This window comes from Culex pipiens, chromosome 1 (assembly GCF_016801865.2).
Source record: "Culex pipiens pallens isolate TS chromosome 1, TS_CPP_V2, whole genome shotgun sequence".
Taxonomy (NCBI): Eukaryota; Metazoa; Arthropoda; class Insecta; order Diptera; family Culicidae; genus Culex; species Culex pipiens.
The window spans coordinates 81,259,071-81,271,069 of record NC_068937.1 but is presented as its reverse complement, the minus strand read 5'-3'; the positions used below and the strand labels follow the sequence as shown (position 1 = coordinate 81,271,069).

At 50.1% G+C, this 11,999-nt stretch overlaps 1 protein-coding gene across 1 annotated transcript; it reads right to left on the bottom strand.

Annotated features, from left to right (window-relative positions):
- Window positions 1-1,018: 1,018 nt before the first annotated feature.
- LOC120426986 (uncharacterized) lies at window positions 1,019-11,612 on the bottom strand. The gene is made up of 2 exons (XM_052705990.1): window positions 11,552-11,612; window positions 1,019-6,917 (listed from the first exon to the last, which is right to left on the bottom strand). The coding sequence occupies exons 1-2, from the start codon at window positions 11,610-11,612 to the stop codon at window positions 1,588-1,590; spliced, it is 5,391 nt and encodes a 1,796-aa protein (XP_052561950.1). The 3' UTR covers window positions 1,019-1,587.
- Window positions 11,613-11,999: the final 387 nt, after the last annotated feature.

Below are 11,999 nucleotides of genomic sequence, written 5' to 3'. Positions count from 1 at the left end.
CAATTGCCAGGAAACTTCTTGGCTTAAACCGTAGGGAACTACGAATACTCGCAGGGCTTCTAACAGGACATTGTCCTGCCAGATATCACCTGCACAAAATCGGCAGGTGGCCTAACAACCTCTGTCGTTTTTGTTTAACTGAGCTGGAAAGCTCGGCACATTTACTCTGCTTCTGCGGAGCACTTGTGTCTCGAAGGCTGCGGTTCTTTGGATCGCACCTTCTTACGCCGTACGATGTATGGCACCACACCCATCCCAAGAAGGTCATACAGTTCATCGACTGTATTGCGCCGAATTGGGATAAACCATGTCTGCAAAATAACCCCTCGTCTTCCGATCCAATGGATACGAGTAATTTGTAGTATGGACAGTAACCAGGGTACATCACAAAAGATAGCCTTCTCAGGTGGTCGCAGTGAACTTAACCCAATGCCCATTGGGCAACAAAAAAAAAAAAAAAGGGGGTCCCTTTTCGATATCTGTGACCTAGAAAATATTTCACCTAGGGATTTTCGATTTTTTGTCATTTTCAGTTTTTTAACTGTATAAATGGAGGCGCACGGTACTTTTGGTTACTTTGCGGTTGCACGGCACCTCCCTAATCCTTTTAATTGCAATGGATACTGATCAAAGGGGTCGTCCATGAAATATTTCACAATATTTAAGGCCCCACTCACCCTTACAACCCCCCGCCCCCCCCTCATCCCCCTTATTTATTTAACAAAGACAATAACATTATTTTTAGTATGAGGCGTCATCCATCAAATATGGCACACTAAAATCAGCAAAAAATGCCACACATTGTCGCGCTGACTACGCCCCCCCCCCCCTTGAATAGTACGCAACGTTTTGTACCCTAATCATGTTTTTTTTTTGTACATTTTTATTTATTTTATAATTCTGAGTTCAATTTAACAGCTTATCATTTTTATAGGATATGTTTTTATTTTTTGTTATTGTTGAAATCACGATTGATGATTCAAGTAAGTAAGTAATGTGATGGGGGACACTGCGGGTGCGGGGATTCGTGGCAGCACACGGGCCGGTACGGGGCCGTTTTTCACAGCTGGGGATCGTTTCGGGGGGGAACACACGCCGGATAATCCGGGCAATTCAGCGTGGCGACACTGCGGGGCAAATTCGCAGCCGGGCGGACAGTGCGCGGACCAGGAAAGAACTCTGAAGCAGTTTCGGGCGAGCACTGTGGGGCCAGGTGATTATATCACTGCTGGAGCACTTTTTACGGGGGAAAGCGACTTTTCGGGGAATTAGTCCAACACGGACAGCAAATAAAACGTGGCGGGTTTTGGGGAATAAACGACCGAACAGTTCGAGTGCAAATTATATTTGACGTAAATCCACTTCTTCCTCATCCTCTTCACCTCCTTTTCCCCTGACAGTTCTAGCTGTCATCTTTTCCTCCTGTCATCCGTCCTCAACTTAACTAGGTAGCGCTGTGCGCTATTTGTGTTTATGTGTACAGGGATAATTCAATTTTGATACCCAACATAACACCGGCCACCTTGAAAATACATTTTCAAAATAAACTACAAGCTAAGAAAAAAATACAATCCAAATGTAAACAAATCACTTTTCCTCTTCGCCTTCGTCGGCGCACTCCAGCGGGCAAATCTTCGAGACGGCTCGCTTCAGGATTCCTCCGGCGGTGCGTAGAGTGGCCACACGGGTGACACCATCAGGTCCAGGGTGCACTTCCAGGACGCGGGCCAGCGGCCAGCGGGCGGGTGGAAGCAGCTCGTCCTTGATGATCACCACGGAGCCGACGTCTAGGTCGTAACGCCGGGGGTTGCTGCTGTACTGCGTCTGGAGCTCCTTGAGGTACTCGTTCCGCCAGCGGTGCCAAAATCGCTGGGAGTAGGCCTGGATGCGCTGATACTGGTTTAGCCGGTTCAGCGGGACGTCGCGCACGTCCGGCTCGGGCAGCGGTCGGATCATGTTCTTCACCAGGAAGTGGGCTGGGGTAAGCGCGGACAGATCGTTGGGATCCTCCGACAGACGGGTTAGGGGGCGCGAGTTCATACAGCCTTCGATCGCAGTGAGCACCGTGGTCAACTCCTCGAAGGACAGCAGTGAGTTTCCGAGCTGCCGAACGAGATGCTTTTTGGCCACCTTCACGGCGGCCTCCCAGAGACCGCCGAAGTTGGGAGCGCGCGGGGGGATCAGGTGCCACTGGATGCCGTCGTCCGCCAGGTGCTTGGCGATCTTGTCGCTTTCGGGTCCGGGCTGCAGCATCTGGTACAACTGGTGAAGAACGTTCTTGGCTCCGATGAAATTGGTTCCGTTGTCGGAGTAGATGTGACTCGGCTTGTTTCTTCTCCAGGTGAACCGGGTCAGGGCCATCAGGAACGCTGCCGTGGACAAGTCGTTGACCAGCTCCAGGTGGACGGCCTTCGTGCTCAGGCAGATGAACACCGCGACATAGCACTTGCGGGATGCGGCGCGGCGGTGCGTTGGTTTCAAATACAGCGGCCCGCAGAAATCGACGCCGGTGCAGGTGAAAGCTTCGTTGGCGGTGACTCTGGCGACGGGCAGCTGACCGATCGGCTGCTGGATGGGTTGGGGGTTCGCTCGGCAACATCTGAAGCAGCGGCGAATCGCGTTGCGCACCGCGCGGCGGCCGTTCAACGGCCAGAACTCGTCTCGGACGCTGGCGAGCGTCACCGTGATGCCACCGTGGATCACCTTCAAGTGGTAGTAGGTCAGCATCAGTCGCGTGAACGGGTGGAAGCCAGGGATGACCATCGGGTGCTTCACTGCGTACGGCTCGTCGGACAAGCACAACCGGCCACCAACGCGTATCACACCAGCTTGATCCAAGAATGGGTTGAGCAGGCGCAGAGGGGACTTTGGTGCGACAGGTCGGCCTTTCCGCAACAGCTTGAGATCCTCCGGGAACGTCTCGGCTTGGACGATCTTGACGAGCGCGACCTTAGCGGCTTCCAGCTCGACGACCGACAGAACTCGGTCCGTGTTCCGCTTGCAAGGCTTGCGGACGTTGTTTGCAAAACGCAAAGCGAGGCCTACTGCGTTCAGCAGGCGTCGATACGAGAAAAAGATGGTGAAGACATGGTTGGGCGGGGCGGTTTGTACAACCAGAATGGGTTTCTCCTTCTGCTCTTCGATGGGGAGCGCACCTTTGAGGTCGCGCTGCGGGGGCCACAGCGGTTTGTGCTTGCCCAACCAGGACGCTCCGAACTTCCACTTGGGGCTGTTGACGAGCTTCTCCGCCGGCATTCCGCGGGACACCAGATCCGCAGGGTTCTCCAAACCGGCGACGTGCAGGCACTTTGCGCCGTGGGTGATGATCTGGATCTCCGAGATGCGATTCGCGACGAAGGGTTTCCACCTTCGGGGCGCCGACTTCAGCCACTGCAGAACCACCTCCGAGTCGGTCCAGAAGTACACGTCTTGAAACTTCACGTCTAGGGCTTCGACGACTCTCACGAACATTTGCGCTGCGAGAAAGAACGCGCAAAGTTCCAGGCGGGGTATGCTTCGCTTCTTGAGGGGGGCCACCTTCGACTTCGATGTCAGCAAGCTCACCTTGATTTTGCCGTCCGGCGACTCCGAGCGCACGTAGGCGACCGCTCCGTAGGCCACCTCGGACGCATCCGAGAAGAAATGGAGCTCGGCATAGCAGCACTTGCGGGCGAAGGCATAGCGGTCGATGCGGAAGTTGTTCAGGTGCGAGAGCCCTTCGCAAAAGTCGAACCATCTTGTGCGCAACTCCGGGGGAACCAACGCATCCCACTCCAGAGCCAAGTACCACAGCTCCTGCAGGACGATCTTGGCAAGCACGACCACGGGAGCGATCAGACCGAGGGGGTCGTACAACTGGGCGATTACGGAGAGGATGTTGCGCTTGGTGGGGGACAGGTCCCAGACGACCGAAGCGACGAACCGGAACACGTCAGCTTCGGGCTCCCAGCTGATGCCGAGGGTTTTGATCGTTTCTTCGGGGTCGAACTGCAACGACGACTGCGTTCCAAGGAGCTCGCTGGGAATGTCCGCCAGGACGGCGAGCGAGTTGGAGCACCACTTACGCAGCTGGAATCCTCCCTTCAGCAGCAGCTTGCAGAGATCGGAGCGCAGCAGGATCGCATCGTCTACGGTGTGCGCTCCGCCGATGAAGTCGTCCACGTACATGTGCTTCTTGATGGCCGCGCTGGCCTGGGGGAACTGCGCGCCTTCGTCGTCTGCCAGCTGAAGCAATGTTCTCGTGGCCAAGAAGGACGATGGGGCCAACCCGTACGTCACTGTGGCCAGCTCGTAGGTGGTGATGGGTTGCTCCGGGTCGAATCTCCATACAATCCGCTGGTACGGACGGTCTTCGGGGTGTACCACCACCTGGCGGTACATTTTCTCGATGTCGGTGACAAGGGCGATGGGGAACTTCCGAAAGCGCAGCACAGTGTCCAGCAGCTCGTCCTGCACCACGGGTCCGACCAACAGTGCATCGTTGAGGGAGTGGCCCGCGCTTGTCTTGGCGGAGCCGTCGAAAACAACGCGCACTTTTGTCGTCGAGCTCTGTTCCTTAATCACGGGATGGTGGGGCAAGTAGCACGCGCGGGAACTTTCGTCTTCGGCGTCGTCGGGAACAGCGTGCATGTGGCCCAGGGTCAGGTACTCCTGCATGAATTCGTGGTACTGCGGCTTGAGCTCGGGTTGCTTCTCCAGCTTCTGCTCCAGCCACCGGAATCTGCGGACAGCGTTCGTCTTCGACGCGCCGATCATCTGCTGGAACTCGGGGTGCTTCGGCAGCTTGACCACGTACCGTCCACTCTCGTCGCGCGCAACCGTCTCCTTGAAGTGGGCTTCGCATTTGTGTTCGTCGACCGAGTAGTTGGAACCGCCGACCTCCTCGAGTGCCCAGAATCGCTCGAGCATCTTGTCCACGGATTCCACTGTCGCTACATGACAGGACACCGTAGGTTGCTGCTCCGCTTCGTCGCTGACCTCAACTGAGCCCGTCGCAATCCATCCAAACACGGACTCGACAAGCAGGGGGACGGGGCCAGCCAGACGGATCCGGCCTTCGAGCAGGAACGAGTAGAAGTGAGCAGCTCCGATGATCATGTCGACCTTGCGCGACACGTTGAACTCCGGATCAGCAAGTGCCAGGTGCTCCGGAATCTTCCACTGGGCGATCGGGATGGTAACGGGCGGCGTCTCACAGGTCACCTTGCGGAGCACGAGGAAGTCCAGAGTCTCCGCGAAACGGCTGACACGGGATCTGACCTCGGTGCGGACCATGTGCTTGGCGTTCGTGATCGTGCTGTCAACACCAGAGATGGGGACGTTCGCAACCTTGCGGAACAGGTGAAGTTGCTGGCACAGGTGTTCGCTCATCACGTTAGGCTGGGATCCGGTATCCAGCAGGGCACGGGCGAGGTGTTCTTTGCCGTAGCTGTCCAAAACAGCGAGCACCACGGTCGACAGCAGCACGCTGGCGCTGCTCGACTTTGTTGCGGCGTTCACGGGAGCGGGGTTCAGTGCGGGGGTGGCTACGACGGGGTTTGTGTCCTGCGATCCAGGGCCGGGATGGATCATCGAGTGGTGGCGCTTGTTGCATTGCTTGCAGTGGTACTTCGAGCGACAGTTTCGCGCAAAGTGGTCGCTTCGGAAGCAGTTGCTGCATAGCCTCTTGTCCGTGACCACTCTCAAGCGCTCCGAAACGTTCATGCTGTTGAACGCAGCGCAGTCCATGATCGAGTGCTTCTGTTTGTCGCAGGCGGGACACAACGGGAAAGTTTTGGGCGGGGATTCTACGGCGGCGTTCAAGCAGACGCGGGTTTGGAACGGCTTCTTGGGCGCGGAGTTGTGGCTTCCAGACTTCGGCGCGACCTGCTGCGGGCGGTTGATCTGGATCGTCTCCCGAACGCGTGCGCGCCGCTGCAGGAACTCGATCATCGCGTTGAAAGTTGGCCGCTCCTCCTTCTGTCCGATCGATTCCTCCCACGCACTCAGCGAAGCGTCGTCCAACTTGTCCTCCAGCAGCTCCATCAGGATCGAACTCATCTGCTCGACGGGTTCTCCAAGCTGCTTCAGGATCTGCGTGTGGCACTGGAAATCGTCGACGATCCGGTGCAGCGCTTCGACGGAGTCGTTGGGGATCTTGGGGTACTTCAACAACGTCCGGATGTGCTTCTTCCGCAGGAGGTTCTTGTCGTTGTAGTACTTGGTGAGCGTTTCCCAAGCGATGGCGTAGCCCTGAGCGGAGATCTCCTGGTTCGCGATCTTGCCAGCAGCTTCTCCAACGAGTGACGACCGGAGGTAGTGGAACTTCTGCACGCACGAGATCTCACTCGACGAGTGGATCAGGGAGAGGAACGTGTCGTGGAACGTCAGCCACTTACTGTAATCGCCGTCGAACTCCGGGAGCGTGATTGTTGGGAGCTTCACGTTCGACATGCCAGAAAGCAGCGCAGGGCGACTCGCTTCGGAGTTAGGCGCGGGGGTTCTTGGTTCCTCAGGGGGCAGCTTCTCGAGCAAGTGGGCTTTGCACTTGAAGTACAGCTCCTCCACGGACGCACGCTGCTGCAGGCAGCCCTTCTCGAACACGTCGGTGTCGTCCAACTGCTCGTACTGCGCCATCAGCGACTCAAACGTCTCGAGCGTTTTCTCCAATCTACCCAACCGGAGGGGAACTTCACTTTTCTGCTCGTCCGCGTAGTTGTCCAGGAACTGCTTCACGCGAGCCAGTGACTCGTTCACCACCTTCAGCCGCGTCTCGAACTGACGGATCTTCTTCTCAGCCGCCGACATCACGGCCACTTCCGGGGCGGCACACGTGGACGAATGGACGAGGCTGGAACGGGTAAAGACCCAGGAAGTACCGCAAATGGGGGGTGATTTGATTGGAGAGGTACTCACCTGGTACCCCTTGGGAATGAGGCCTTGTAAAAATCAAATCAGCCACTCCAAACGATGACTTCCGGCGCGGCAGGCACAGCGTCCGAGCGGTGCAGCACACAGCAGGTGCGAGAAACGTGCAGCCTCGTGATCCCCGAGTGAGGTTATCTAACCTCCAAATCTCCTACGTTGTGTTGCGGGACGGGGCGTGCCAGGAGGTATCCTGGTCACGGCACCAAAATGATGGGGGACACTGCGGGTGCGGGGATTCGTGGCAACACACGGGCCGGTACGGGGCCGTTTTTCACAGCTGGGGATCGTTTCAGGGGGGAACACACGCCGGATAATCCGGGCAATTCAGCGTGGCGACACTGCGGGGCAAATTCGCAGCCGGGCGGACAGTGCGCGGACCAGGAAAGAACTCTGAAGCAGTTTCGGGCGAGCACTGTGGGGCCAGGTGATTATATCACTGCTGGAGCACTTTTTACGGGGGAAAGCGACTTTTCGGGGAATTAGTCCAACACGGACAGCAAATAAAACGTGGCGGGTTTTGGGGAATAAACGACCGAACAGTTCGAGTGCAAATTATATTTGACGTAAATCCACTTCTTCCTCATCCTCTTCACCTCCTTTTCCTCTGACAGTTCTAGCTGTCATCTTTTCCTCCTGTCATCCGTCCTCAACTTAACTAGGTAGCGCTGTGCGCTATTTGTGTTTATGTGTACAGGGATAATTCAATTTTGATACCCAACATAATGATTTAAGTATATAATATCTATCATTAACAACTCTGTTTCTTAATGCCTTTTATCATGTTTGATTTATGAGTTACGTTTATTAAACATCGAATTACTTTATGTAAATATTTTACAACCGTGGTGTAGGGCTAAGCGTGGTTGCCTCTCACCCAGTCGGCTTGGGTTCGATCCCAGATGGTCCCTGTGGCATATTTCGAGACGAGATTTGTCTGATCACGCCTTCCGTCGGGCGGGGAAGTAAATGTTGGTCCCGGTATAACCTAAAGGTTATGTCGTTAGCTCAGTCCAGGTGTAGGAGTCGTCTCCCTGGGTCCTGTCTCGGTGGAGTCGCTTGTAGGCAGTTGGACTCACAATCTAAAGGTCGTCAGTTCGAATCCCGGGGTGGATGGAAGCTAAGGTGTAAAAAGAGGTTTGCAATTGCCTCAACAATTAAGCCTTCGGACACCTAGTTTCGAGTAGGAATCTCAAAATCGACAACGTGAAGGCAATGCTGTAGAGCGAATAACTTTATTTCAAAAGTTTTTTATAAATAATGCACTTGTTGTACCTTATCCAGTAAAAACACAATGAACTTATTTTGCAGTATGCCGAGAATCGCACTACCTAACACTCGTCAGCCAAATCAACCGTAAATTTTGTTTTTTTTTTCTGCTAATCGGTTATACTGAAATTAGTCGAGCTAGGTATATGCAACTAACTGTGTAAGGATACCAAGGGTACTGGAAATAGAAAAAAAAATGAAAATTCAGGCTTAAAATATTTACAAAAAAGTTATTTGATGTTAGATAAGCTTAACTCATAAATCAAACATGATACAAGGCATTGATTGAACTCAGAACTAAAAAAAGTAAAAATGTAAAAAAAAAAACAAATTACAAATCGTGCCGGACTTTTCAAGAGGGGGGGGGGTTGCGTGACAATGTGTGGCATAGGGGGGAGGGGGTTATTTTTTGCTGATTTTAGTGTGCCATACTTTATGGACGCCGCATACTAAAAATAATGTTATTGTTTTTGTTAAATAAATTAGGGTGGTGGGGTGGGAGGGGGATTGTAAGGGTGGGTGGGGCCTTAAATATTGTAAAATATTTCATGGACGACCCCTTTGATCAGTATCCATTGCAATTAAAAGCATTTGGGAGGTGCTGTGCAACCGCAAAGTAACCAAAAGTACCGTGTACCGTGACAAAAAATCGAAAATCCCTAGGTGAAATATTTTCTAGGTCACATATATCGAAAAGGGACCCCCTGAGCTACCTTTCCACGAAAAAACATTTTAGGTACATTCAATTTCAATAATAATTACCTTCCGCCATGGCGTGCACCACGCTGTAGGGGGTGTCACAATGGTCAATTGCTGCCCGAGTGCCCGGTACAACCAAGAATATCTAAGAACGTAAATTTCCACACTGTGCTCCAAGGCTACGCCCATACAGTCCCGTGGGGATTTGGGAGGGGATGTTTATGTTGTTCACTAGTGGCAAAAGTGCAGGGAACCCATGCGACTTTTAAAAGTGAACGGAATATTTTTGGGAGGTTTGAAATTGGGGTTAGGGGAATTTCATCGGGCCGATGAAAATTGTTGAATGCGTAATGTATTAAATGATTTGAATGTTTGTATGTGTAAATGTGAGTCTGTAGTGTATTATCTAATAAGCATATAGTTTTGTAATAATGATAAATAATAAATGTAATTAATATAGTAAAAAGAATAAATATAATAAATATGATAAATATAATAAATACAATCAAGATGATTCCAGGAAGCTGTGAAAAAAACAGTAATTTAAAATATAAATGCTCTAGATGGTTCCCATGCTGTTTAAGAAAGATTCGTTAATTTAAGCAATTTGATCATATATGGTATGAGGAGATAGTATGTTACAAGAAAGGAATAGGATAAGGAATAATATGAACATTTAAATAAATCATATAGTGAGTAGATAAATTTACATGCAGACATTTAATTTAAAATAATTCCAGGAAGCTGTAAAAAATGAAAATAATTTAAAAAACTAATACTCCAGATGGAAACACAAATAAAACAACAAAGACACAAGAATCCTAACACGCGGCTTCGCACCTTCCGCATAATTCGACATGAACACGATAACGAAAACAGCACAAAAAGAACGATTCCCTTGTGGAACACCAATCAGTGAGGTACTCCTGGATATTAGCTCCTGAAAAGTGCTTAAAAAGTGCAAAAATGCCTCACGGCAAGAAAAAGAGGCGGTCCTCACCAGCAGGATCGGCAGATTTGAAGAAGCTAAAGAATGCCGAAGCGCTAACTGCAAAGCCAGGCAGTTTGAGCAAGGACGCTCAAAATTCGTCTGGAAACCAGTTCGCTACCCTCCCTGTGGACGTGAGCGAGAAGGAAGAATTTGAACGACGGGAAAAGTTGCCACCCATTTTTGTGAAAACATCGTCATCGGATTCGGTGCGAAAGTGGCTGACCGGGTTTATCAAATCTGGTGCTTTACGAGCTTCCATTCGCTTGTGTGCTGATGGACTCAAAATTCTGCTACCTACCAGAAAGGATTACAACTACGTTCGGGATTTCCTGAACAACACCAAGATTGAATACTACAGCCATGACGATCCAGGTAAACGCCCCATGAAACAGGTCCTCCGAGGCCTGTACGACATGGATGTGAGTGTGCTGAAAGAAGAGCTCAAAACTCTTAAGTTGAACGTGATCGATGTCTTCAAGATGACGAGACACAACAAGGACATCAAGTATCGTGATCAACTGTACCTGGTTCATCTCGAGAAAGGATCGACAACGCCGTCTGAGCTAAAAGCAGTTTGGGCAATTTTCAACATTATCGTGACTTGGGAACGTTATCGTCCAGTGCACCGTGATGTGACGCAATGTTCGAACTGCTTGCAGTTTGGACATGGTGGAAGAAACTGTTTCATCAAGAGTCGTTGTGCAACCTGCGGAGGTGAGCACAAAACTCACACGGAAAGAAGGTTTATCGTAAATCTTACTAATTTTCGGTTAAAAACCCTAAAAAAATTGGTTGTTTTTTCAACCACGATTTTTTTTAGCTGGAAATCCTAAAAAAAAATCCTGGATTTGACAGCTGGATCCAGGTCCTAAAAATGATGAATCTAGCTAAATTTTTAGTAAATTTTACTAATTTGCAAGCTGGAAAAATGCTGTCAGTCTCAAAAGCTGTATGTTTTGAGAAGGTCTGTTAGCTATTTTAGCTAGATTTTATGGTATTCTTGCGCGTTTTCTAGTTAGTCCAGCAATTTTTTTTACTGTTTCAACCATTTTTTTTGGAATAATTTTCAAAATTTTCCATTAATGCCACCACAGCGGAAACCTTTTACCCAGCCTCTTGGCTGGTATAGCTAGCTTTTTTGCTGTTTTTGCAGGTATTTTGGTTAGTCTTACTAGTTTTTTTTAGCAAGATTTAAAAAAAATCATTTTTGCCCAAAAAGCTGCTCGTATTTACCCAGCCTTTTGGCTGGTTTACACAGAAAAAAATATTTCTGTAAATTTACATTATTTATCATGTACCAAAAGGTATCATGATAAATGATGTATATTTACATCCAATTCATTGGAAATTTACATGACTTGCATTGTAAATGTTCGAATTGAAAATCTTTTGAAATCGTGTAAATTTCCAACGTATCTAATGTAAATTTACACCAACCAAAATTTTTTTTTGCTCCGTTGAATCTAGAATTCAGTATAGTTTTTGAATTCTAAATTCAACAGAGCAATCAATTTACAATCGTTAATTTCACCCAATGAACCCCTTTGGTGATGTTAACACTTTTTAATACATTTTTTATTCAACAATTACTCACGTGCGTTAAATCGTACACCCTCTAATGCTTGGCAGTTTTTGCTTGAACCTATTCGGCCAACTTCTGGTGGAGACCGTGGTCATATTCAACGTGACGTCGATTTTCGTCGCTGTGCGTGAGCTGGTGTTCGTTGAGAGTGCCCTTGGTGCCGAACATCTCGTCGCACTCTTTGCAAAAGGCCTGCACGTTGCCCAGCTTGCTGAATCTGAGGAGGAAAAGGGAGATTTTTAGTAAAATTTTGCAATTATTTAAACTTTATCATCCCGGTACGAAAATCAAACTCACGACCTCTGGATTGGAAATCCAGCACGCCGCTAGTCGAAACTCATCCCCTACCGGTCAGTATTTCCAGTGAGTAGATTTACTCTTTGAAGGGATCTGACTTCGCCGAGCCAGACAGGAATCGAACCCATCACCTTCCCGCTTACTAGGCGAAACCCGTAACCTCGCGGCTACGATAGCTCGGAATTTTACTATTTACTTACATTTTCACAATAGCACGGATGCACCATCCCCTGGTTACTCGGTAGACGCGTCGCCTCG

Excerpts from the sequence above, each read along its gene's own strand:
- LOC120426986 (XM_052705990.1), bottom strand. The coding sequence starts at position 11,612 with ATGTTCGGCACCAAGGGCACTCTCAACGAACACCAGCTCACGCACAGC. Across the intron at positions 6,918-11,551 it reads GCACAGCGACGAAAATCGAC|GCCTCATTCCCAAGGGGTAC; the intron begins GTCACGTTGAAT and ends GATTTTTACAAG.